The 27,966-nt window shown below is 43.7% G+C and overlaps 2 protein-coding genes across 5 annotated transcripts in view; both read right to left on the bottom strand.

The window, feature by feature from the left end:
- The window catches only part of vps13d (vacuolar protein sorting 13 homolog D), a 48,954-nt gene extending 43,889 nt beyond the window's left edge, over positions 1-5,065 (bottom strand). For all 4 annotated transcript variants that reach the window (XM_038721565.1, XM_038721566.1, XM_038721567.1 and 1 more), the window contains exons 1-6: positions 4,582-5,065; positions 3,543-3,705; positions 2,593-2,670; positions 1,789-1,979; positions 696-776; positions 269-385 (exon numbers count right to left, since the gene is read on the bottom strand). In XM_038721565.1, the coding sequence (XP_038577493.1) occupies positions 269-385; positions 696-776; positions 1,789-1,979; positions 2,593-2,670; positions 3,543-3,639 (564 nt within the window). In that variant the 5' untranslated portion in view covers positions 3,640-3,705; positions 4,582-5,065. The remainder of the gene's footprint in view (positions 1-268; positions 386-695; positions 777-1,788; positions 1,980-2,592; positions 2,671-3,542; positions 3,706-4,581) is intronic.
- Positions 5,066-18,094: 13,029 nt separating this feature from the next.
- lrrc38a (leucine rich repeat containing 38a) lies at positions 18,095-26,228 on the bottom strand. Its single transcript, XM_038721637.1, has 2 exons — positions 25,365-26,228; positions 18,095-20,814 (listed from the first exon to the last, which is right to left on the bottom strand). Exons 1-2 carry the CDS (start codon positions 25,990-25,992, stop codon positions 20,567-20,569), a joined length of 876 nt encoding a protein of 291 aa, XP_038577565.1. The 5' UTR covers positions 25,993-26,228; the 3' UTR covers positions 18,095-20,566.
- Between the last annotated feature and the right edge of the window lie 1,738 nt (positions 26,229-27,966).

Below are 27,966 nucleotides of genomic sequence, written 5' to 3'. Positions count from 1 at the left end.
GTGCACGTGAAATGACGGTGTAGCCTCTGCGTAGCCCCGTAGCCTACGCCGTCGATTTGACACAGAAGTATAAATTGCCCTTTAACTCCCACTGCAAAGAGCTGTGGTAGTCCTGAATGACCTGAGGCCACCAAGTACAGTATAAAGAACTCATAATTAGCACATGTGTATCTCATGAGTATGAGACACCAACCATTACTCTGGTGAACACACTGTTGGAAGCCTGAATGTGTGTAATCAATCACATGATCAGCATCAAATCACTCACCGACTCTTTGGAGGGGTTCTGGGCAGAGACGTTGTAGATGCAAACCCCGAAGGAACAGGGTTTCTCTGGGTTAGAGAAGTCGTCCTCGAACCTCAGATGCACATCTTGGATGTTCAGCTACACGTGAACAAGAAAATCAGTCAGTCTGCGAGTCCCTGAGTACTGAGTGCAGGTAGAAGGGATTTATTCTTCAGGTATCAGCTCATTCTGCTTTATAAATGATGCTAAATAAAGAACTTGTTTTTGTCATGGCCTTACAAGTCTATATGCCCACATACAGTACCGCTGTATCTACATGTTCAGATGAGGTAGTTTGTGCATCATACACAGAGGGGTTTCTGTTATTTTGTCCACCCTAGCTGGTGAAACACAGCAGACGGTGGGTTTGAACTGTGTCTCAGCTCTAGTTTGTAAAGGTGGACGTTACCTCGATGTTTTCCACAATTCTGGTGACCACCGAGGCCGTGGCAGAGTACCAGTACGACTCTCCTCTCTGCTCACACTCGCTCTGCAGGAGACACACAAATACACATACTGTCAACACACACACACACACACACACACCTCCGCAGATAAGACTGTACATGAGTTAGTCAGCAAGACACGATGTAATGAGTGAAGGAGGCCGAGCTACATTAGGCACTTCCGCTGCTGGATTCAGGCTGCCTGGATCCATGACAGCGGCTGTCTCGCGGGCAAGCAAGCTGTTATAACGGCCGATAAAAGACGGGAGTTCAATTTTAGCTTCGATGAGGCGCAGGCATAAACCGTGAGGTGGAGGAGAGGAAGTGTTGAGCAACACATTTTACCCCTAGTTGCTCCAGAGGTGTGCGACCTCTCAGTATATGGCAATTGGTTGTCAATTTGGAAAAAAGCATCCCCCTTAATACACAGAGCGGGAGCTTTAAAGTCTCATCATATGGTTTCAGTGTTCATGTTGTTCCCCGTCTTCACTATAGTTGCCACACACATCTGTCAACATTTATTTCAAATGTAATGTTGTCCTAACTTAGGAAAGTCTTCAGTGAGGATGCTAGACCTTTATTTCAGTGGAAATGTTGGTGCCTTGAACACCCCGCTGTGTACGCACGCGCACTGCAATTTACTGCCTTTTTTAATACGGCTGTGTTTACATACATGTCTCAGCTGATTGGGTAACAGCTCTGACACACCCTCCAAACAGGACAAAACATACCTCAAAGCCCGCTGCGCCACATTGCACATTATTATAAGGAAACATGCCATTCAATCTGAAAATGCAACAAAAGTGTTTTGAGACTGAACTCGCCCCTGAATTCCTCTCCTGACATAAGACAGGTGTGGCAGCCCTCTTGACTTCCTGTTTGGGCTGTCCTTCCTATTTAAGAGCGAAGCAGCTGCTCTTCAGCTTTATCAGCTGGTGGATTCAGTCTCTCTCTCTCTCTGGGTGTATGTTTTGCGTCGTCTTTGTTCACACACACACTACTGATGTTACTGCTTTACACACTTTATATCTCCACTGGCGGTGTTGATCCACCTACTCTGAATTTGTCTTCGAGCGCCTTCAGGAGGCGTTTTTTGCGCTCCCTCTCCTCCTCTCGCTCTCTCTCTCCATCATACTCCTGCAGCTGGGCGGGGCCGATGATCAGGTTGAGCTGGGACATGGAGATGACCCAGGGGTCGCTGTGAGGCCGGTAGAAAGGGATCTGGAGGGTGATCTTCCCAATGAAGCCTGATGAAAGACAACATGATGCACGGATCAGCCTGAAGAAACAGCTAACATCCAACTCTGAGTTCTGACTGATGTTTAGATGTTATTCTGAATATATGTAGGGTCGTGGTTTTACAGACATTTACTCATCATGAGGAGGCTTTTCCGAGCCTGAACGTCTCGTGTCACTCTGGGTGAAGCTTTTAAAACAACAGCTGGCGTTACAAACTGAGGCTCCTGCCGCCTCACTTTCACAGCTTTATGTTACTGTAATACGATATACGTTCTAATCATTTCTTCATGTGAACAAGCCGTGATGTTTAGACTGGAACGTGTCATAAACTGTACAATTACTGCAAACAAAAGAAAAGAAAACTCATCTGTTCTGATGTTACGCCGCTGGGCTGATGGTGGCAGATTAGACTATATCAAAGTGAACAAACACCAGCAGCAGCGTCTGGTAAAATAACCACCTTTGTACCCGCCATATTGACTGCCGATATCACGGCCGCTCTCACAGTTAGATGTAGTATTATTTCAGCTCATGCGAACTTTAGCACAGTAACCTGAGGGAAAACACACGGACCAATCAGAGAGGGTTAAAGTGAGCGGATTGTCAGTCGGTGTGTCTCACCTGCTTTGACTTCAAATGGCAGGTCGAACTCCTTGAGGGCATCTTTCCTCAGAGGGAGGTTCTCCAGCTCCACCGCACCTGAGAGCGACAGGTAACACACACACCCCTTTAAACCAATTCTCAGTGTCCAGTGTAAAGGACCACACCACCTACACTAATACACACTCAGTGTATTAGGAACAAGTCAGTGAGGAATAAATCCTCCTTCATGGAGTTTTCTGAAACAGCAGCACAGACTTCATCCTCTGGAAACATCCAGCAATTCTCTGCAACTGCTTTGGAATTTTTGTTAAAAGCTGATGCCGATATTTAGACAGCAGGTGTATAACAGTGATATGCAAACAAAGAACAGTCCTGTAAAATCCATTATTCCTGCAGAATCCAGTCTGATCTCCATGTTCTCAAATGTTTTATTAATGTAACAGAAACATACTTTGAGTTCTGCTGTAGATTTCAGAGTGTGGCTGGTGTTTAAAGGAGAGTGGGGTTCAGTTTGTCAGTTCGTTATTGAGTGCAGGTATCTCAAAATGCCAGATATCAGCCACGATTAATCAATCTATCACTGCTCTGAAACAGCTTCAACATAAACTGAACATCAGAGCCTTCATGGAGGAGGGCGTACTGCAGGCCTGTAGTACTAGCCTGCATTAATTTTAGCTTGGTGTACCTAATAAACTGGACACTGAGTGCATAATGTGATACCTTAAACTTTATATTTGCTTGAGCAAAGAAATCGGTCACTGTGATATAATCCAGTTTAGATGTTTGTTTAACTGACCTGCACTTTCACCTGACTTAATATGTAATTACCACCTCACAACAATAAAGATTCTGATGGTGTCCAGTCTATGAAAGTCGATTCTCAGGAGGAGGAGGTGGAGGACTCAAACATCCATAACTCGGCAGCATGCTTTGTAAGTGATCAGAAAAACAGATGGATGTGTAATTACCTTTGAGGAGGGCAATGGACAGCTGATCTGTGTTCAGGTTGCTCACATATTTCCCCAGGTATGTGTTTAGCACCCAGGCAACAAGGCCCTCCAACATCCTGGTGGCTCAGGGACGAGCTACTCTGAGGTGAAAGCACGACCCTCAGAGGGAGGAGTTCAACGTCTAACAAACAACAACAAACACAGGGAGGGAGAGACCTCTAAAGATCAATATGATCAATAAGAGAGCAATATCTAGAGAAATTCCATCTATGAATGGCGGATTTCAAAGAACTTGAAGAAAACAACAAATTCAGAATAATCCCAGGAGAAGGACAGCCAGCCAAGTATGTGTCCCTGTGTCCCAACCTGAGGGACAGCCAGGGACTCTGAGAACTTATCTTTGTAACTTATAACTACTAAATTGAATGGTCATGATCGCATTAATGTCTTATTTAAATGTAAACTTTTTTTTTTTTGGTCACAAATTGCTTCAGCAACATGGTTTAACCTGTATATTCGTGCCAATAAAGCACAATGACCTGAACTAGAACTTCAGAGAGAGACAGGTTTCATTGTGGCAGAAATATGCTAAGTTGATTAAAGCTCTGTAGGCAAAAACATTCAGCTCTCTGTTCTGACAAACTCCATTCTAAAATCGAGCATGTAAAGATGATTTTTTTTGCATATCCTTAAGTGCTTCAGTATGACTTTAAAGAGGTTTCACGGAATGTCAGTCTGCCCATATATTCGGCACACAAGTCAGAAAGGAAGCTCCAGTTTACGCTCCTCATAACCGCCTTCAGGTGACTTCACCTTGACTGAGGACTCTACAGAGTCCGACTTGTTCAGGGACAGCTTGTCTGTAAACCGGTGTGCCAGCTGACCTTACAAGTGAGTGAGATTCTGATCGCAGATTATACCCCGGGCTGCCTTCCCTGATCCGCGGCTGGCAGAGACACGGAAACTTTAACTGAAGTTAGCTGTTATTAGCTGTTAGCATTACTGCAGCTTCACAACGCCACCTGGTAATAAAACACCATCACCGTCTCTGACTCACCGCCGGAGACCACACCTGCAGCTCCTCACGGACTTATGGACCCGGTTCTGCTGCGTCCATGTCGATGGGGGGTCATGTCTGGTCAAACCGGACCGGACCTCAGGGGTAGCTGGCGTTACATAAACCGCACACCGCGGACCGCCGGGCGGTGTTAGCCGAACCAAGACACGGTGAAACGAAGATGAAAAGAAGACGGGCTTCTTAACAGAGCTTTCAGCATCAGCAGACAGACTCTGCCGGATTGCCTGAACCAGGACGCGGGGTGGTGTCGGGCAGGTGAAGGTTGAGGTCCAGCTTAGTTTAGCTAGGAGGCAAAGGTTGAGTCCTCGCGGCCGGAAGCAGCCAGCTCGCGGTAACCCGGCTCAGAGACGGTCAGAGAAAACACGGCGGGTCTTCCCGGGAGGAGAAACACTCCGGCTTTGTTTTTAGAGACTTCAGAGCTGTAAATAAACACACTTCCTACTGCTCCCAACTTCCAACACTTTCTTCCGGTCACGTGACAAAAACAAACCATTCGTCTCGTCCCGTAAAAAACCGACACTTCTGCTTTTAACAGGGAATCTAAATGTTCTGTTCAGAGCCGATACATTTTATATATCTTATTAAACTGCTTCTGTTGTTAACTTTCACCGGATGTTCTTTTTTTATTGCAAGACAAAATACAATACATAGACATGACGATACAAATGGAACAAGATGAGAATAAAGACACACAAAAACCCCCAACAGGTACATGACAACAATAACAACAGCAGCAACTAAATTACAACAAAATAAAACAAACAAACAAAAACACTAACAATAGCAATAACAATAATAAGAAATTAAGTAAGATTTATTAATAATAATACAAACAAAAAGTGAAAATAGAATTGGAATACTGCCCCCCACCACTGCAAGTGACAATGTACGTAGTATTGCGCACATGCGCACCTGCAAAAATATATATCTAAGAAGTTATACATTTTTAATACTACAAATAATTTTTACAAGAGCAATATAAATCATACTACCAACAACAACAGTAACAAAAATAATATTACTATGAGATATTTTGAATCCAGTGAGTCAAATTAGTATATTATTTAACTCTCATTACCATCAACAACAACACAACAACAACAACAATAATAATAATAATAATAATAATAATAATAATAATAATCACCACCGGATGTTCTTATCATTAGGTGAAAGCTGCTGCGAACAGTATCGTCTTTAAACGCGGCCAGGCACGTGACAAAAGAAGGAGACCGTAAACACAACAGGAGCATTTCGGCAGGTAGGAGTACAGGTGTCCTCCGCAGAGGGGCGCTGTTGTCCTGAGATGGTGAAGGTGCACCGCACTACATTCAGTAAACACAAATAAAAACATTTAAAGGGTCAATTCACCTAAATCACAGAGAAGGATCTGTTTCTCTGAGATCTCCAACAGGGAAACTGACGGTACATTATGCAGTGTTGCATGTTGGGACGGGGATGCAATGTTTAAAGGTACGTACTCTATTTACCTGTGAGCCTGCCGGTTACTTAAAAGTTTTTTAGTTTGTAAAATCTGAAGGAGAAGAGAAAGAAAAGGAGAATCCGGACAAATACAATGCACAGAAACGGTATTTGGACCAACTAAAAACGATAAACAATGTCGATCCAAATGACTGGGCAGCCCACTCACACAGCTGGACGTTGTAAATGAGCTTGTTTTTGCACTGAGTGCATTCACTTTGCACGAGTTTAAATATGATGAATCCTTAGAAGCTCATGAACAGCTCTGCAGTGGCTGGGTGGATGTCCGGCAGCAGACTATGAACAAAGTAAATGTGCAATTAAAACTTAGAGCTGGTCTGTTGGACTTATGTGACAAAGACATTTGTGTTTATGCTGTGTGTCACAACGGCTGAGTGCAGAGGAAGAACAGGTTCTTGTTCAATTCAATTCAATTCAATTTTATTTATATAGCGCCAAATCACAACAACAGTTATCTCACAGCGCTTTTCATAAAAGAGCAGGTCTAGACCGTACTCTGTGATGAGAGAGAGAGAGCAGCCTACACAATATACACACAGAGGGGTACAGACAGTAAAGGTTGCTATAGACTAAATGAAAAATGGTACAGATATTTATAGTAGTGTTAATGGTAACAGTCGTAATGTTAATGATTATAATAACAATAGGACTAGTAACAATAGTTGTTGCAGCAGAGGGTGTCGAGCAGGAACACGGGGGCAGCAGGTGACCCGCAGCCACAGATCCAGACTCCACAGCTCCAGAGCCAGAAAACCTGCAGGAAGTGATAGGAGGAGAGAGGAGAGGGACGAGAAAGCACAAGACTGCCATAAAGGGGAGAAGTTGTGTTAGTAACATGCAATAATGGGATGAGGTTGCATACAGAGGGAGAGAAAGTAGAGGAGAGAGGAGCTCAGTGCATCATGGGAAATCCCCCGGCAGTCTAGGCCTATAGCAGCATAACTAAGGGATGGTTCAGGACTACCTGAGCCAGCCCTAACTATAAGCTTTATCAAAGAGGAAAGTCTTAAGCCTACTCTTAAATGTGGAGATGGTGTCTGCCTCCTGAACCCAAACTGGAACCTGGTTCCACAGGAGAGGAGCTTGATAGCTGAACGCTCTGGCTCCTAGTCTACTTTTGGAGACTCTAGGAACCACAAGTAACCCTGCATTCTGGGAGCGCAGTGCTCTGGTGGGGTAGTAAGGTACTATGAGCTCTTTAAGATAAGATGGTGCCTGACCATTAAGAGCTTTGTAGGTAAGAAGAATGATTTTAAATTCTATTCTGGATTTTACTGGAAGCCAATGCAAAGAAGCTAAAACAGGAGAAATGTGATCTCTTTTCCTGGTTCCTGTCAGAACACGTGCTGCAGCATTCTGGATCAGCTGAAGAGTCTTAACGGACTTTTTCGAGCAGCCTGATAATAAGGAATTGCAGTAATCCAGCCTAGAAGTAACAAATGCATGTACTAGTTTTTCTGCATCATTTTTAGACAGGATGTTCCTGATTTTCGCAATATTACGTAGGTGGAAAAAGGCGGTCCTTGAAATTTGCTTAATGTGAGAGTTAAACGACATGTCTTGATCAAAGATAACTCCAAGATTCCTCACAGTGGTGCTGGAGGCCAGGGCGATGCCATCCAGGGAAACTATATCTTTAGATAATGCGTCACGGAGGTGCTTGGGCCCCAGAGCAATAACTTCAGTTTTATCTGAGTTTAACATTAGAAAATTACAGGTCATCCAGGTTTTAACATCCTGAAGACACATTTGAAGTTTAGCTAACTGATGAGTTTCATCTGGCTTGATCGATAGATATAACTGAGTATCATCTGCATAACAATGAAAGTTTATGGAATGTTTCCTGATAATATTGCCTAAGGGAAGCATATATAAAGTGAAGAGGATTGGTCCAAGGATAGATCCTTGAGGAACTCCATGAGTAACTTTGGCATGCATGGAGGACTCATCGTTAACATGTACAAACTGAAATCGATCTGATAAATAGGACTTAAACCAGCTTAGAGCGGTTCCTTTAATGCCAATGAAATATTCCAGTCTCTGCAATAGGATCTGATGGTCAATGGTATCAAATGCAGCACTAAGATCTAATAAAACCAGTCCAGAGACAAGTCCTTTGTCTGATGCAATAAGGAGGTCATTAGTAATTTTCACCAGTGCTGTCTCTGTGCTATGATGAGCTCTAAATCCTGACTGAAAACCCTCAAATAAACTATTGCTCTGTAGAACGTCACACAGCTGTTTAGCAACTGCTTTCTCCAGAACCTTAGAGAGAAATGGAAGGTTAGAAATAGGTCTATAGTTGGCTAAAACATCCGGATCAAGTTTGGGCTTTTTCAGAAGAGGTTTAATTACAGCTACTTTAAAGTACTGTGGTACATAGCCTGTTGATAGAGATAGATTGATCATATCTAGTATAGAGGTGCTGACTAAGGGTAAAACATCTTTAAGCAGCCTAGTCGGGATGGGGTCTAAGAGGCAGGTTGATGGTTTAGATGAAGAAATTATTGAAGTTAGTTGGTAAAGATTGAGGGAAGCAAAACAGTCTAAACATGTATCTGGTTAAATGTAAATGCTCCGTACTTGTATAGCGCCTTTCTAGTCTTTTCGACCACTCAAAGCGCTTTTACACTACATCTGCATTCACCAGTCACACACATTCATACACTGAGCCTAAGTGCTCAAACGGAAACTAACATTCACACTCACTCATACACTGGCGGAATAGCCGCCAGGGGCAATTCGGGGTTCAGTATCTTGCCCAAGGACACTTCGACTTGCAACCGGGGGAGCCAGGATTGAACCGCCGATCTTCCGATTAACGGCTAACCCGCTCTACCTCCTTTATGCTCACATATAGAAATGTCTGCGAAACATAGATTACTGTCAGAGTAATTTATAGATGTGTGTAAACAACATTACGCGTTGTCGGCAGGATGGTTCTACAGCTGTTTCTAAGAAGAACTACAGCTGTTTCTAAGATTGCTGAGTTTAGAGATAAGTCGGTGCCAATTTTGTCTCTAATAGCTAGAATTTTATCATTAAAGAAGCTCATGAAGTTGTAACTACTGAGAGCTACAGGAATACTTGGCTCAATAGAGCTGTGACTCTCTGTCAGCCTGGCTACAGTGCTGAAAAGAAACCTGGGATTGTTCCTATTTTCCTCTATTAATGACGAGTAGTACGCTGCCCTGGCATTATGGAGGGCCTTCCTATAAGTTAGACTATCTTGCCAAATTAAACGAGAATTTTCCACTTTGGTGGAACGCCAATTCCTCTCAAGTTTCCGCGATATTTGCTTTAATTTGCGAGTTTCAGTATTATACCATGGAGCTAACCGTCTTTGTTTTAGTATTTTCTTTTTTAGAGGGGCTACAGAGTCGAGTATCATTCGCAGCGAGCCTGCAGCACTATCAACAAGATGATCGATTTGGGAGGGACTGAAGTTAGCATAGGAGTCCTCCGTTACTTTGTGACTTGATAATGAATTTAGAGCTGACGGAATCGCATCCTTAAATTTAGCTACAGCACTATCAGACAGCCATCTTTGCCCAATGGTGTGTAGTTCAGCAATACAAACTCAAAAGTTATCAAACAGTGGTCGGATAAAGAGGGATTCTGTGGGAACACCACTAAATATTCAATTTCAATACCATACACCAAAACAAGGTCAAGGGTGTGGTTAAAACAGTGAGTCGGTTCATGAACACTCTGAGAGAAGCCGATGGAATCTAACAGAGAGATAAACGCAGTACTGAAGCTGTCATTCTCAACATCCACATGAATATTAAAATCCCCTACAATAATAACTTTGTCCGTTTTAAGGACTAAAGTTGACAAAAACTCAAAATTCAGATAAGAATTCAGAGTACGGACCAGGTGCTCGGTACACAATAACGAAGAGAATTGGTTGCAGTGATTTCCAACTTGTGTGTCAAAGACTAAGAACAAGACTTTCAAATGAGTTATAGTTTAGTTTAGGTTTAGAGCTGATTAGTAGGCTAGAGTCGAAGATAGCTGCAACTCCACCTCCTCGGCCTGTGCCTCGTGAAATGTGAGTATTAATATGACTGGGAGGGGTGGATTCATTTAGGCTAACATATTCTCCATCACCCAGCCAGGTTTCAGTAAGACCAAATAAATCAATATCATAATCTGATATTAGTTCATTTACTAGTACACCTTTAGAAGAGAGAGATCTGATGTTTAAGAGTCCACATTTAACTCTCCTATTCGTTTGCACTATTGCTCTTGTGGTTTTAATTTAATAGGTTTTTATGCACAGCTCCTCTTCTGTTTACCTTTTTAAATAATTTCGATGGTCGGGGGGCAGACACCGTCACTATAGGATTTTCACTAAGTAACTCCTGAAATGGAGGAGCAGAGAAGTGTGTTAGACTGCGACTCTGCGTAGGGTTTTGGGTGGGTAACTGCTGAAAAAGAAGGGCAGAGATGTGTGTTAAACTGCGACTCTGCCTCCTGGTCTCAACTCTGGGTTGTCATGGATTTGGTCCACTAATAAACTTGGCCAGATTTCTAGAAATAAGAGCTGCTCCTTCCCAAGTGGGATGGATGCCGTCTCTCCGGATCAGACCAGGTCTTCCCCAGAAAGTCTGCCAATGATCAACAAAGCCCACATCGTTTGCTGGACACCACCTCGACAACCAGTGGTGGAATGACGACATGCGGCTATACATGTCATCACTGGTCAGATTTGGCAGGGGTCCAGAGAAAACTACGGTGTCCGACATTGTTTTTGCATATGTACACACCGACTCAACATTGTGATTTATTAAACTAAGGAAAAACTTAACAGGCTCAAACTGGGCTGTGGCAGAGTCCAAACAAAGGTAGGATATCATAAAGTAACACAAATCCAAACAGGGGCAGAAGATCCAAACAGAGCAAGAACAGAATAATCCAAAAACAGGCAGAACACTCCACATAGGACGAGGACGAGACAAAGACTGAACAGAACTGAGTACATACATTTTTTTATATGTTTTATTTTTTTGAGTTCACAGGTAGGAAATCCGACTTCAGGGCCCTGTTTCAGAAAGCAGGTTCAACAAACTCTGAGTGTAAACCTGAACTCTGGGTTGACGAACTCTGAGCTGTCAAACTCTGAGTTTTCGGTTTCAGAACAGCTGATCAGAATAAGCTCAGTCAACTCTGAGTTGTTGAGCCTGATGGAAGCGCGTGCGTGGGGATGAAAAAAAGCCATCATCAATGGAGCGCCGATACTACGATTCACCATGGCAACGGGTAAATAAAGACAGAGCCTCCATTTTAATCGGGTGGAGCTAGAAATCTGAAGGCTGCCACCGCGGACCATGATTGGCTCAAAACCGCAGGATCAATACTTTAACAATATTACATTTTATTCCGCGCTGCTCATTCATCATTTACCAGACTGGAATTTCCTTAATGAATGATTAAGTGCTGGGATTCTCCTCCAGCCTGTTATTCATTTTAAATAGCTACAGGCCTGTTTATTCAGCTGGAAACTGACTAAATTATTTAATTATTAATAACTGAAGATGAAAATATTAATCGAACAGATTAAGACACAGTTTAGGCTCCTCATGGACCTGTGATTGTAAAGTGACAGTCCGACTTAGTAGGTCTATTAATGATTTTTTTTGCAATGTAAGTGTCTAGGTTCAAACTGACTGTGAAGTTTTAGACGTCTTTGTTACATTAATAAAATCTTGCTCATTTCGTATTTTATGAAAACCTGACAAAACAAATTCGGACTATCAGCAGATAATGAAAAACTCACTTTTAAACTACATTACATTTAATACATTTATTTGTTTCAGCTGCACCACAGTCATGATCACTCAGAAATAGTCACATCATATCCAGTTGAGAACTACGATAGGAATGTTCAGTCAGTGCGACTACAAGATGGAAGGTTACTGTTCATTGATCAGTTTTGTACAGATTATACTACTTTAAACAGCATAGGCTACTGCAGCACTGTAGATAAGTGTTTTTGTGCAACTGTTGCCAGCCTGACAGCTGCCTTAATGTCCCCTGGGTCACTGTGTTATAAAGGACAGTGTAGTTTATAGATTTTATTCTGTACTGAGGATAAATTTACGATGTCCAAAGAGAACTCTCTGTCCATACCTCGATGACAGATTGATCATAAAAGCGTCATGTTCAAGATCATGTAGGGGTAAAAAAACAACAACTAATAGCTTAGCCTATTTAACCGTAATTTCGATGTTTCTAAAGACGTAACTGTGTTCCAATATGTGCTATGATATCGACAGTATGAATGAGGAAATGTCAGACAGCCTCTTCAGGAGGGGAGGAGTCAGAGAGAAACTCAGCGTTAGTTGAAGTAAACCTCCTCCCGAGCAGGTTAGGTTCACAGAGTAAGTTGCCGGGGTTACAGACCTAGACTTTGTGATCTCGCTCTCTGAAACAGAAAACCCAGAGTTTCCCTCATCTCGGGCTCAACTTACTCAGATTTCACTAAACCCGCTTTCTGAAACAGGGCCCAGTTGGCGTTCCATGTTACGTTTTTTGTTGGAAGTTGGAAAGTTCCGAGTTGCCTGTAACGCAGCATATTTATCCAGGTTAAAGTTTTGGCTTTCCTTTGTGTTTTTTTCCAAGAAGGAAAAGGCAATAGAACCAACTCCATCATCCAGTTTCCTCCCTGGCAGTGTAAATGTGTCCGTAATTTTACCTTTTCCCTTCACAACAGAGGTTTAAAGAATCATGTAAATAACAACAAGGTGGATCAGGATGAGAATGTTTCTCAGCTGTGTGAGTTATAAAGTCATGTAAAATAAGATATCTTTTTGTTTGTGTTTGCTGAGACATATTTATAACCCCACACGTCAGAGTGCTTTAAAGACGACTGGGGTCCTGATGGAAAAGTGGTTAAGATGCACACCATGTAAACGAAGCAACGCTGGTTTGATTCCAGACAGTCATTCAATCTTTCTTTCCACAATTTTTCTGCCCAAATCCGAGCTCTCTGAAATGGATCCATGGTTAGAACGATAACGTGCTGTTTAGTTTGTCAGCCGAGTCGTGCAGGAGCAAGAGGCCACACTGAGGGTCTTATATCGTCGGGCCTCATTCATCATCAAAACAGAATGAGAGAAAAAGAAAAAACACAAAACATTCAGACCTCTAATTTGTTCTTATTCAGGTGCAGGTCTTTGTGAATCAGGTTTGTTCTTAAATTGGATGCATGTTTCAGGAATCTTGTCAAATAATTCCACTCCAGGGTCACAGCTGGGCTGAGGGACAGGTCTTGCTGTGGGCTGAAGAAACTCAAGCTCAGTCTTGTGGGGAGTCTAATAAACCATCAAATTCATGGATCTGCTGCTAAAACTGAATCAGAGACAAATTAACATGTTGACCTGCAGGTGTCAGGGGATCACCACAGTTAGTAGGATTTATCCTCTAGAGAACAAGAATGTCTGAACAAGAGGTACCGTTATGGTGTGGACAGAGTGGACCCAAACGCAACGCTCAGGATGAACAGGTTTTATTAAGGAAAAGAGGGGTTGAGGGAGTGGAGGTGAGGGAGAGGCGGATGCCGGGGAGACACGGGCACGGGGAACCAAGGAGACTGAGACAAGAGAGCCGGGGGGCACTGGGGACTGAAGAAAAGAGGAGGCGCAGGAGAACTGACCGGGGGGGTTGGTGGAGGGGTGGAGCCAGGTGGACGCCGTGGGATAGGTCCGAGGGGAGAGGGCAGGGGGGCGAGCCCAGCTGACACAACGGAGGTGAGTGAATCTGGAGGGAAGACAGACAGGGTTAGACACAGGGAAAACCAAGAGCTGGGAAACAAAGATGACGCAGGTTACGTAAGCGCTTGAGTGAAGAAGTGGCACCAGGTTTGGAGCAACGACGATCAAGCAGCGATTGTGTGGAGAACTGGGGTTGAAATACTGGCAGGGATGGAGTTGATTGCTGGCAGGTGTGGCAGGCGGAGGAGGTGGCTGACGAGGTGCGGGTGCGGACTGTCAGCTGGGCTCAGGAGCAGAGAGAGAGAAGGAGAACACAAGCAAGGGGAGCAGAGGCGACAGACAGGCAGGCCAAAACACAATCACAAGAAAAAGAAATAAACAGGACACTCACCGTCAGCCGGGCTGCCACCACAACAAGCACAAAAAATAGGCTAAAGAGGCAGGAAGCATCTTTGAGATCTTTAACTGATGTAAAAACAGACTTGTACTTTACATGAAGTATACAAGTTAATGCAATGGACAGAAAATGAATAGGAATATATGTATTAATGCATCAGGTGGAGCTGTATGCTGGGAACAGTAATTACTGCCAAAGAAAGACATAGTTTTAATTTATGTGAGATCTAAAGTATTAGTTCTAGTACTATTAACACCTGTTTGTGATGAAACAATGCTGTTAAAGCTGCATGTGTTTTTACTGGCCTGGCATCATCTCTGCACTTTCAGCTCTGTGAGAACACTAATCCACCCAGACCACCAGAGTAATCTGACACCCCCACCTCTTCCACCCACCACTGTTACACCAGGGCCCTTTATAAAATGTAGTACGTTTAAAATGTATTCATATTCTCTGAAACATTTGCCATCTATTTCAACACACTGTCACCCTGATGATGACATGTTTACAGTAATTTTCTACCAAATTTTCCATTTTTAACATGAAACATGTCATTTTCCTGTAAAATCAACATGTCGCACTAAAACAAGAAACATTTCTCATAACGATGAAATAAATACTGAAAAGTAAATGTAGTGGCAGCAGACAGGAAAACCAGCTGGTCTCCGCACACTTTTTTTTTAGGATCCTCCCTCTTGCTGTTTCAGTATTTAACTCTGCAGCTACACAACAAAGAGCATAAAAAAGACTCCCGCCCCCCCGCCTCCCCCATCAGTCCTGGCAGATGTAAATCCTTCACTACACAACTGCTGACACTAACAGCCCCCCAAGCTCATTGGCTGGCTCTTCTGTCTCCTCCCCAGGAGAGACATCTGGACGAGCTGTCACATCGTCCCACCCACTCAGCCTCCCTGTAAACCACTCAGGAGCAGTCAGCCCTGACATAGGCAGGGAACCAGCACAGGCCAGCCATCATAACACATTCATTTATAGCAACTACATTAACAGTTAGCTGTCTGTCCCAGCACATCCTGCAGATAGACAGATCCAGACTGACAGACTGAAGTCCTGTCTGGCTGTGCTTTGACTTGTACACAAACATCCTGCACATCTCTGTTACTCCTACGACCGAAAAACTTGCATCTGGCAGAAACCTGGCCCCTCTGTGCTGCTTCACATGTTACATCTAGAAACATTAAATGTTTGTGTTGGACGGGTAGCTCTTCAGGACTCGTGTAGGCGCCTCCTCTACCTGTAGCGGGGACGGTCAGGGCCATGGGCTGCAGAGACCACAGCCAGACAAACATGATAAGTAGGTCAAGTTTCAGACTGATGCTCTCTGAGGCTCATGTGCCTCTGCAACAGAGCACTGTGAGCACACCACGGTGTCTTCACTGCGCACGATGAAGAATGAAGTACCACGTCATCGCTGCTCTTCAGGAAATGTCATTTACAGTCATGGATCTCAGAGGGAGCCTCCTGAAGACAGCAGCCCCACCCCCTTCCTGCTTCCTCCTGGATTCGTTCAGGGTCCAGCATGTGTTAGAGGGTAACTTGGATTTGGATGTATTTAGAAAAGAACTGATCAAGCATGCTGCAGTGAAACAGGGCTGAAGTAATCCTTGTTTGACAACATCATGGAAAGGATCCCTACAGAGAGTTATGGAACAGTCGCTTCACGTCTGGTTTCTACCACTGAAGAGATCAGAGAGGTAAAATTACTGTTTTCGTCAATGGAGTCTGGTGGCTTTGACAAGAGCCTTACAAAGACTCTGTAATTAAACTACAAAAAAGAGCTGTTAGAATAATAAATAAAGCGGGTTTCTGTGAATCTACTAACCAATTATTTATAGACTTACGCACATTGAAGTTTGTAGACATTGTGTATTCAAAATATTGGAAATACTTTTTTGAGTTTTGTATTCAAAAACTTTTTAAATTACGAAAAGGAAAGCATAACTTAAGAGGATTGTGTATATGTAAAGTGAGAACTAGTTTTGGGAGTTAAATTATGGAATGGACTTAGTGATGAGCTGAAACAGTGTAGCTCTCTGTGGAGTTTAAAGAAAGCCTTAAAATGCTAAATAATGAAAAATTACAGTTTAGATTGCACTTTATTTAATTTTCTTCTTTTGTTTCTTTCATATTGCTGGTATTTTGCATTCTAGTGTAGAGGGTGGGAAAATATAAGCCTTGGGCTACACACAAATCTTTCTTTTTACATTATAATTTAAACAGAAATAAACCACTCATTCATTCATTCATTTATTCATACTGTTTCTGGTTAAACAAAAAAGATCTTACTCTGCATGGATCCTTTCCATAATGCTGTCTGACACCTGTAATAACAATCTGAGCCTGTCAGTGACAAAAACAAGCACTTTAGTGGACTTACTTTTTATTATTATTATTATTATATATTACACACTGGATCAAATTACAGTAAGTCTCAGCCGTAAACTTGTTGGTAGCTCTCTCAGAGATGCTGTCCTAGACTCTCTCTGGTCACTTGGGTTATGTTGTTGTGTGGCTGAAAGACTCGCCCCCACTTCATTGACAGGTTTAGGTCTGTTAGCTCTTGTAACTCGTACTCCTGCCTTTAATGTAAATCCTGTCCATCTGTAAAATATTGAAAGGCCATGCCATGTTGCACTAGATAATCTGGTCCCTCCTTAAATCCAGTAGTTATAGACATGTCCCTGTACCTCTTAAAAGTCCTCCAAAAGGTTCAAGTTAGCATATTTTGATGTCTTCACATTGACCTCCTGAATTCAGAAATCATGATAGTTGTGCTGAAGTTTGGAGCTTTGCAGGATCGTAGAGCTGCTGCAGCCCTGATTCTCCTGCAGGAAGCTGGCCTCCTCTGATTGGGGGTGATGGTTGTTCCTCACCAAAGGAACTCCTAAACTTTGGACTTGAGATCTGTGGACACTTTTAAAAGCAGCTCAAGACCCGCTGCTGTAGTTTGAGTGTCTTATTTAATCTTTATTCTTGGTATGTTAAAGCATGATGTTTGCATGTCATGGCTGTTACTCTCTCTCCTGTCTTTTTGTTGTGAAGCACTTGGTTGATGTCTGCTCTTGAAAGGTGCAGTTTTTCATCAGTGATTCACATCTTATCATATGTGTCTCTTAACCTATCGCATCTGCATATGCATAGACAGATAGATAGATCAAGAGGTTAAGAGGACATGATCCCTCCCTTAGACCTTTAATATACAAAACATCTGCAGTCAGTTTCATTAAAAACCAACATGGCTCGGACTGAACTAGTGAATGAGAACAGTATTTCAGTTTTACAACAGCAATAGAGAGACTGTGTTGATATGTTCATGCTAAATGGCAGCCATTATAACACAACTCTCCTTTTTCATTGCTCGCACATCTATCTTTCTTTCTGAGCGTGAGACATTCAGATGGACCTCATGATCAGTGTACACAGACCTGGATTAAGGTTGTGGTTAGCCTAGCTTAGCATAAAGACTGGAAGCAGGGGGGAACAACTAGCCTGGGTCTGTTCAGAGGTCAAAGTTCACTGATTAACATGTTGTACAGTCCTCAGCAGAGAAACGGCCGTACAGGTCAATGATGCAGCAGCTAAAGTCAGGACTTTCACTCAGGAGACTGAAGTTTGAGTCTGGTGTGAAAGAAAGTCAAGGGTGACATGTTTTAAGTTAAATAACATTTTGTAGACTTTGTTCACGTGATTTATGTAACATACTCAAGGTCCGATATAAGGCTGGGATAGTTGACGATAAGTGAGGACATATGATTTGTATGTGTGTTTCTGTCCTCAGAGTTGGCAGGGACTCAATATTTTACTCACAGATGACAGACAACAACATTCACAAAGCAAAATCTCTTTATTCCATCGTTCCTGTTGCTCTATCACCCACACACACTGAAACGTCCTCAGAGTGCCGGTTCATCCTCGGTAATCACAACACATTAAGCCCTTTTAAATTGGAGATTACAAATCCAGTTGGCACCCAAGTAACTGCACCGAGACTCATAGTGTGTACCACTGCTCTTCAATCATTGCCTTTCTGATGAGGTTCATGTCCCCATATTCTTCAACAGGGAAGACAGTGTCAGTTAGCAGCGAGAAAGACCGGCATGATGATGAGCCGGGGCGGAGAAACAACATCTGCAGAGAACTGACCGATTACCATCTACAGTTCGTCAACACATGTACGTATTCTGACAGAAACATGGATGACAGCAGAGATCAGAACAAAAGGTTCATGAAGACAACATGCAAAATACTGACAGCCTTGGAGATGTGTCCAAATACTGTTCCAGCGGCAAATAATCGAGCATCAGAGATGTAACACTGCACAGAATATGATGCTTGTTGCAAAATATACTGTGGAAAAATGTGGATGTGCCGACCCTCAGGCCTCAAATCTCTATAAATAAAGCCATTAGGAGAAACATCGTAGCTACTGAGACCATGTTGGAAACACCTTTCTGAAAATCAGCTACTGCTTATGAACTCAACACAATTTAAAAAACACCTAAATAACTGTCTCCATTTTCTCTATCAATTGTACAAGATGATATCATCCTTCCTGGGACGTTATGAAGAAACGATAAACATGTAAAACAAACATTTACATGCAATTTCAAAGCGTTCTCCTCAATTCTGTTGGAGAAAAACTGAAATACTGGAGTCAGCCTGAAAGATACTCATCATGTTTTTAACTGTATGTTGCTGAAACCCCAACTTCCCTGTCTTGTCCTCAGAGTCAGCTATGGTCCTGACTGAGAGGACTCACTCTGGCAGAAAAAGAATACTTACTTTTATTAAAAGATAGATTCAGTTCTAGATTTGAAGCTAACACATGGATGACTGCTAGTAATATTAAGGCACCTTCAGGCTTCAGCGTTTGGCCACGGTGGCAGCTGCTTTGCTCTGTTAGACCATCTCTATGTGGGATTGCTTTACATGTAGTTAACCAGGCGGCTTCAATATAATGTAGCAACTAGTTAGCTTTATCTAATTTATGGTATGATTAATATTATTTCATTGCCCCCTTCTTCTGTGTATTTCATTAAGTGAACCGCATGCTGTGCAGAACATATGATTTGACAGGAAACACGGGGATGGGAGTTCCAGTTTTTAGATTTTAGATGCTTTTCCCAGTTTGGTGTGGAATACTGGTCTGCTCAGAGTCCTGATCTCAATCACATCCAACACCTCTGGGATGAACTGGAACTGTGAGCCAGACTCAGCTACACCGAAGCTCTGGTGTCTGAATGGGAGAATAATCTAATTTGTCAGATATGGTATCATAATTTAGAAGTGTGCCCATGTACCCTGAAAAGACCAGAAAGCCTTTCCAAAACCCAACAACGGGGAGCATTAACCTGTGAGGACAGATGGGCAGTTAGACAGAAGCTAGACAACTCTGGACACAACTTGTCAAGCAGCTGAAACTTTTTTGGGTCTGTCACAAGAATAGTGGCGATGGAGCCGACTGAATACCTGCCTGGTCCCCTGTGGAGTCTTTGTGTAATAAAGAGTATAAATCAAGCTCAGTAAACAGGAAAACAAAGTGTTACTTGTGAAAACTACAGCATGTAAAATGGACAGAAGTTATACTCTCATACTGTGTAATGTACAGCTGCCTTCAGCAGGCTGCAGGCTCTGTGAGGAGGGACCGTCCAGATACTCTGCTACTGTTTGCTGTACTGGAAATATCTTTGCTTCAGTATATTTCAAAAAGCTCATCTTCAAATCCTATCAAGTGGTCTTTTAACAACCAAGATGCTGTGTGGAGCAAGGCACTTATCCACCAGCTGTCCCATAGGACCCTCTCAGTGGATGTCTTGAAACCAGGTTGCAACCAGGTAGTTGCTTTGCCTGGGTTGGACCATGACTTGTTGACCACTATGGCCTCTTCCTACCTGTATAGTTAAAACCTTGCAGTGCTCGGCCATCTTTGATTCCCTGTTGTCCCAGAATGACGACACACGCTTGCCAGTTCATCTCTATCTAGAACACATTTACCCGTCTCTTAATGAGAAGGACTGCAGATCTGTTTCATGAACTAGTGATTACTGTACTCCAGCTTTCTGTGCTGCCCAGCGTCTCTACAGTCGCTCCTGTACGCAGTAGCAGAAACCTCTACCTTCACAGTGATTCGAGCCTATCCGATGTGTCGGTGACTCTCATAGTGTGATCTTGGATTTGACAGGTGAAGAGCTTTTCCTCCCTCCCCACCACAGATCTCTGCTTGCTCTCCTGTTTTGTCGAGCTTTCTCTGGGATACCAACAGGACTTCTGAGCAAGAGTTTTGCATAAAACACTTGCGTTTAATTAAATCAGTCCTTCCCTTCCCCCATCAGTCGTTCCCTTCTTCCTCGTCTCCTTTGTTGCCTTTGCTGAGGCGCTGGAAGCAGTGGACTGTGGAGGCGAGGAAGAAGCTGGCTACAATGGCCACCACTGAGACGGAGATGCCAGAGAAGATGACGATGAGGTAGTCGGTGAGGGTGAGGGTACCGCGGCACTCCCGGAAACTGTCTTCAGAGAGTAAACTGAGGGGAACCCGACGGCCATCCAGAGGCAGGGAGCACTCCATCCCCTCCATACCTGGAAGAGAGAAAACAAGTGAACCAGCTGACAAAGTCACACCTGTATAAACCGCCTCAGAACTGATTAACAAGGGTTAGGTGGCTGACGCTTTTTATCCAGAGCAGATTACAACAGCTGTATATGTCAGAGGTTGCACACCTCCGGAGCAGCTAGGGGTTAAGTGTTTTGCTCAGGGTCACATTGGTAGATGTTTCACAGTGGGGAATTGAACTCCAGTCTCCCACACCAAAGGCACGTGTCTTATCCACTGCGACATCACCACAGTAAACTCAACCAATGTCAGAGTGGGTGGCTTCTGGGGTTTCAGCCCCGAATGTTTTCTCAGAAACCAGAATCTGTTTTTAAAACAACTTTCTTTCATTTCCCCCCAGTCTCTCTGACTGGAGCGGCAAATCAATGGATCGAAAGTGCTATAACTGTGGAAATATCCCCATCTATAGGTTCCCCCTAACAATGTCATAGAGGGTTGTTTTGTTGTCTCTCTGTTTCACTCGTGTCACCTCAGCGAGCAAACTTGCTAGCTAGCCAACCAACTGATGGACTATGGAAATAACTGGGGTGACCATTTATCCTCTTTTTCCCGGCATGTCCTCTTTTTCAGACCAGGATTTATAAATTGCCTAAATTGTCTGTGATTTAGCTTTTGCTTTCTACAGTCGCCATTCATTGTGTGCGTTTTTGCATTGCTTTGACCTTTCTCTTTAAGGCCCACCTTCTCGCACGCCACTATTGATCAGTCATGTAGGCCTTCACGTCCTTCTCACAAACATTGGTTAAACTGCATCTCAGTCATTACCCTCAGCACCACAGCGACAGCTAAGAGACACAGCAGCAGCTTGCTTGTCAACAGTGGCACATGGCGCCGGAACAGTGTAAAAAATGCCCAAATGCAGTGCTTGATGTGGGACAGAACTCACTGGCCCACTGGTGTGTACATTTTACTCTTTGACGTACCATGATTTTGGCTAAGTTAGCACGTAGCATTAACAAATTACTGCCCCAACTGTGCTTTTTGTTTGAAAACCAAAATTTGGTCACTCTAAAATAACAGTTTTTCTCGTGGAGTAAATCTCAGCCGCCCTCCACAGAAAGTGGTTCAACAACAGCAGGAGCTCCCAGTGAAACGTGGACAGGTGTTGCTTCAGGTGTGTGAATCTGCAGCTTTAAAAGGCTAGTAGCAATAAGTTGGTGAGGTGAACTAGCCTAACATGCATTGCTGGCTAGCTAGCTTGCTAGTAGAGCAAATGAAGAATATCTATCACATGACTGATGATGTCCAAAGCTTCAAACGTCTCTGGTGCTTCAGAAAGGACAGATAGGACGTTAGTGTGAGGATAGTAGCCTCGAGAAATATAGCAATGTACACCAGACAGGCATAATTATAAGTATGACATTTCGTCCTTATACACAGTTATATTATAATAAAAGTAACAGGCTAATTTAATGGATTGAATCACTCTCCATCACATCACATTACGACTTGTGAAATGTCACATAAACATCTGAGCAAAGGTTCCAGGCACATTTACTCGGCATGTTGGGGATGCTTGATTTTCAGTTAGAGCAGCCAGATTATTATGGGATGGATTCAGATGCAGATTCAGATTTGTCAGCTATTTGTCATTCTCGTCTCCAGCACAGTGTAACCACTCTAGTGTGTCAGGAAGGCTTAAGATTTCTCACTCATGTAAATTAATGTGACATATAAAGACCTACATTATTTAGTTGCATAAACAATAGATTGTTTAAAAGAGAAGTACCATTTAGAAAAATCTAGAACACTGACTGCATGAGTCTGCCATTTGACTTTGGACTGAAAGTGAACTTCTCACAATTTGGTTTATTTCTAGATTCATTATTTCTGACAAGTAACTATAACTATATTTACAGTCAAGTCTAGTGATCATTGTTTTTTGATTCTTTTGATTCACAATAGGTTTCAAGATTAGTAATGCTGTTAATGCTGTATTTAGGTAACTTAAATAGTAATGTCAGATATTTTTGCCTCTATTTAGGTGGCGGGAGTGAAAATGAGTCATCCTCAACATTTATTGTGTTTTGGTTTCACAATGATGAACACAGCTGGAGTACAATCAAATGCAAAATAGAATGTGGGCCTCCCCATGCTTCCTGTCTGTGTCTTCTGGCTGACCAATTGCTAATAAGCTTTGTCTGACAAAAAACACACACACGCGCACACACACACGCTCACACACACACACACACACACACACACACACACACACACACACACACACACACACACACCATCCTTTTAAATTACAGATTCCTGAACAACAGAAAAGCCTTGATTATAGTCCAGGACGGAGGACGGACGCAGACAGCTGCAGACTGACAGCAGACATGCCTCTATACATACTACAGTCGGGGGGTGCGTACGCAGACATGTTCCACACATAGAGAACATGATGTGACCTCCTGACAGCAAGAAGAAGTTTGTTTGTTGCACTTGGCTGAACAACATGAGAAAGTACTAAGAACAAAGGACAGACCGACTCAACAGCTAGACTCTGTAAAGATTTCAATGTGCTTAGTATAGACAATCACTGAAGTGATCTATCTACCTATCTTTGTATCTATCTATCTATCTATCTATGCTGCATGCCAGAGCAGAGAGAGGCTCTTCCATTTTATTCTGATTCCTCTGTAGCCCTGCTGCACCCAAATATCATTGTCAAGTGTAGATGTGTGTCCATGTGTGTGCTTGACTCCCTGTGAGACCAGAAGGGGTTTTCCACATGAAGAGGGACTCAGTGACCTCATCGCTTGGTGATATTCCAGTCACGTGGCGCTACGACAAGCAGCCAGACTCATGCTCACACAGACATGCGGGAAACACACACACACACACACACACACACACACACACATCATAAACTGAATCAGAAATACAAACATGCAGACGTTAGTACATGAGAACACTGAAATACATCCAAAGTACAAAGACATCTGCAGGAACAGGCATATATTCACTCGTATTGGAACCAAAAACACATGGACAAAACATACACCGACATACATGCACAACGGTGTGTGTTCACAAACACATGAACAGGTGTACACATGCACAAACGCGTGTTTAATGGTGCAAATTTACGTTTTAACACAAATGCACACGTGCATGTTTTGCGGGATTACATGAACGTGTGCACGTAAACATGTCGACAGGAACACAAAATGGACACACACGCACACAGGTGCACACACAAACACACACTGTCCTGATGTAGCCGTGACCACGGACACAAAATGACTGACAACATTGTGTGTGTGTATGTGTGTAGTGTCCAGACAGGAGTGCGTCATGGCATCAGATGTAATAACGTTATTTAAGGGACCAGGACTTGGTTACTTAGGTCAGCTGTGAACTGGTTGAGCTTTGATACCAAAATCAATGGCAGGCTTGTAGATTGACTCCTGCTAACACCTTCACTATGTGCTAATGTCACCATAACATATGATTATTGAAGTGTTTGCATGAATGTTGCCTGTGGTGCAGAGTATTCCATTGTTCTTTCTCAGAACGCGTCTCGGCTGTGCAGCTGAGCTGGTTCTGGTCTGTTATCAAACACTCTCATCAGGAATCGGCAGAAAGATGGAGGACGGGGACAGGAGTTACATCTCCCCGTGTATGGCTGCCTGTTCTCCTGTGACCACTGTTCATACTGAGGTAACATCATGACTGCTGACAAAACTGATGAAGGCTGTGAGATCCAGTTGAAAAGCTAGTTAGTCAGTAACAGTGTTGTTTTGCAAATGGCTGCTTCATGTTTAAATACTAAACATATCCAAAACATCATGACAGTGTGTGTGTGTGGTTTCTGTCACGTGGCTACACACACACTTGATTGTTTTGTAAATGTGAAATCCATCTCCTGCAATAGAAGCTGCACAAAAATGACCTAAATCTAGTTTAGTGCACACAGACTGTGTGAGTGTGTGGAGGAGAGCTGTTTCTCTCTTTTCACTCAGTGTCATCATCAGGTGTATTTGGTCACATGATCAGTTAACTAGAGAAGACTGAGTCTCATGTCTGACATGGACCTTTTTCTTTCTCTGTCCAGATGAAAAACAAGCATTGGCTCTTTTGTTTTCAGTGTGTTTGCCTCAAGAATTACACTTTTCAATGTATTTCTATGTAACGCAGGAAGGTTAACCCTGTGTTCATCTTAAATGTATGTAGATGAAGTCTTTGTACACCTGAGAAACACTGCTGCTGAGGTAAATCTGCTTCACACTGACGTCTGTAGAAATGCCTTCTGGTTCCACAGCTCTGCCTGTCCTGATGCCGATGATGCTTGAAAACATCAGCAGCAGATAAACAAGACGTAGCTGTCTTTAATTCACTACCAGAGACCAACAAGTAGTGCCACAGAGACCTGCTCTCAGGCTTGTTGTTGTGTTTTGTCATTTCTTTGGGTTTCCTTTGTTCTGACTACAACTAATCAATCACATGTTAGACACTGTCTCTGCTCTGGCCTGGGGCAAAGACTGGAAGTCCGGACTTTAAGAATCTTATGTCTTACCCTTTGGGAGCTTGTGGCGGTTCTCTGTCAGCCATACAAAGAGTTTGGCAAAGTGGCAGCTGCAGAGCCAGGGGTTACCCTCCAGACGCAACATCCGGAGGGAGGGCAGGGACTCCAGGACGCTGACGTCCAGCTCCGTGAGACCAGTTCTTTCCAGCTCCAACTCCCGCAAAGAAGTCAACCCCATGAAGGCGTCCCTGCCGATCATGTTCAGGTAGGGGTTGTTTCCCAGGCGCAGTTTGATCAGACTCCTGGACTCCCCAAATGTCCCGGATGGGATTTCTGTCAGGTTGTTGCTCCCCAGGTCCAAGAAGACTAATCTAGAAGAGGTGCTCAGGGTCCCTGGCTCCAGCTGGGAGAGGGAGTTATTCCTTAGATCCAGGTAGACCAGATCGCTGTAGAGGACCAGGAAGTCGGAAGGGATCCAGGTAATCCAGTTGTTGGGGAGCAGGAGACGGCGAACGTCCAGAGGGATGGAGTCCGGGACTCTTGTTAGACCTTGGCTGGTGCAGTCCACAGTGTGGTGGTCTGGACACAAACAGCTGGATGGACAGTTGTGGCCTCGTGTAAGCAAGATGGAAGAGATCAAGGCAAGGAGAGGCTGCAGCCAGTTAATGCATGGTAACATTGTCGAGGGGGTGGCAGCAGGAATCAGGAGACAGGGAGTGAGGGGGGAGGTCAGGGAGACAGACGGAGAGACGGGTTAAGATCACAGGAGGAGAAGGGGAAGGAAAGGTCAGACAATGCCGGATCAGTGTGGCATCCTTCAGCGCTTTCTGCACCGCAAAACCAGAGCGACCCAAGCAGCCATGGCGTATCGAGGGAGCGCTGTGTTCCAGGAGATCATGTAACAAGCAGTCTGGATCAAACAGAAGCCTGCTGACTCTGAGGGGAGAGAGGGGAGGAGCAAGAGAGAGAGCGTGCAGGAGAGGGAGGAGGAGGGGGATGTGAAGGGGAGAGGATTAACACAAAGGTAAATAACGAACCAGAGGCGAGGAGGGCGGGGTTTGGGTAGACAAGCTGGGACAGCCCTCCACGCCTCATTAGTCAGCTGCTGCTCCGTCATCAGTCGGCTCAGCGGAGCCACAGCCGGAGTCCTCGGCTCTGTCTTCACACCCACAGACCTGAAGACGAGGACGCCATCACCATCTCTGACTCACACGTGACGCAGTGAAAAACAGCCAACAGCCGCCGCATCCCCCCTTTCCTCCCCCCTTTCCTCCCCCCTTTCCTCCCTGCCTCCCTCTTCAGTCCCCTTGTTCTTAGAAAGGGATGGATTTTTAGCCTGTCTCCATGGCAATGGTTCTGAAACATTACCAAGAGCAGGATGTGCAGACACACTGATCAGAACCAGCCGGACCAGCTCACTGACCCGGCACGAAGCTTAGTGTCACACGTGTGTTCAGACTGCTCAAATGAACTTGTACTGAATGTATTAGAGCACCAACACTGGATCTGTGAGGCAGATATCAACATCAGGCACATGCAGGCCTGTGATCATCCAATCACAACAAGAAGCACAGCAGGTATAATGACATTTCATTTATTTCCCTGTTCATCTTCGCGCTGCAGGAGGAAACATAGCTCAGGGTGCATGGAGACAAGCAGTGTATCTGGCTGATGATATGATGAAAGCTTTATCAGGATAGTCTTAATAGCTAGATTTGAACCACAATGAGCTGATAATTCGTATAAGAAAACCTGAATGTTTGCAAGTGACTTCTTATAAACGCTTGTGAAATCTGTCACCAGAAATCACTCATTTTGGTTTCATTGTGCATGTCAATGTCGTCAGTGTAGAACCAATGGATTACTAATCCTAAATCCCTCAATCTTCTGTTTGCCAGCGACGTCAGGTCAGAAAAAATGAAATGTTACATGAATATCCCTATAGTCTCACTAAATCAGAGAGTCCCTGCTCTGAGGAAACAACACAAATGCACAAAGCGCCCCCACTTGGATCACTATCGTGTGAGGAAAGTAGGCCACAGTAGAAAGAGGCAGGGCAGCACAGCATGACAGCTGACCAGTCCTGGAGTCAAGACACTGACAGAGACTGTCAGTCACCAGCTTATCCTAAACTGCTGGTTTGCTGGTACGAATGTCAGACTCACCAAACTGGACATGATCTGTTGTTTCAGCCTGATGAACGTGTTCAGGAGGAGGTGCACGTTTCTCAGCGCTCCTGAAACTGCCATCTGAGGCTGCCTGTTCCAGTCACAAACAGTTAAAGAGGTGGTATTCTGCTCATTTTCAGGTTCAAAATCTTATTTAGGGGTTGTACCAGAACAGGTTTACATGGTTTAATTTTCAAAAAACACCATATTTTTCTCATACTGCACATTGCTGCAGCTCCTCTTTTCACCCTGTGAGTTGTACACTCCGCTCTTGAGCTACAGAGTGATGAATGTTACTTGTACAAAATCTTTGTTGGGCCTTTTGCACATGCGCAGTTCCCAGATAAGGACTACTAGCCAATCAGAAGAAGGGCTGGTCGTAAGAAACAAGGTAGTGTGATCCAAATCAAAGCCACTTCAGACTGCGACCGTAACCTAGCAGATGGTATAAGTTACTCACAAGTCCACAACCACACAACATGATT

Source organism: Micropterus salmoides, unplaced genomic scaffold (genome assembly GCF_014851395.1).
Source record: "Micropterus salmoides isolate LMB-PRFRI ecotype aquatic unplaced genomic scaffold, ASM1485139v1 Ms_hic_scaffold_16, whole genome shotgun sequence".
Taxonomy (NCBI): domain Eukaryota; kingdom Metazoa; phylum Chordata; class Actinopteri; order Centrarchiformes; family Centrarchidae; genus Micropterus; species Micropterus salmoides.
Note: the sequence above shows the minus strand (reverse complement) of the source record. Positions and strands in the feature narration are given on the sequence as shown.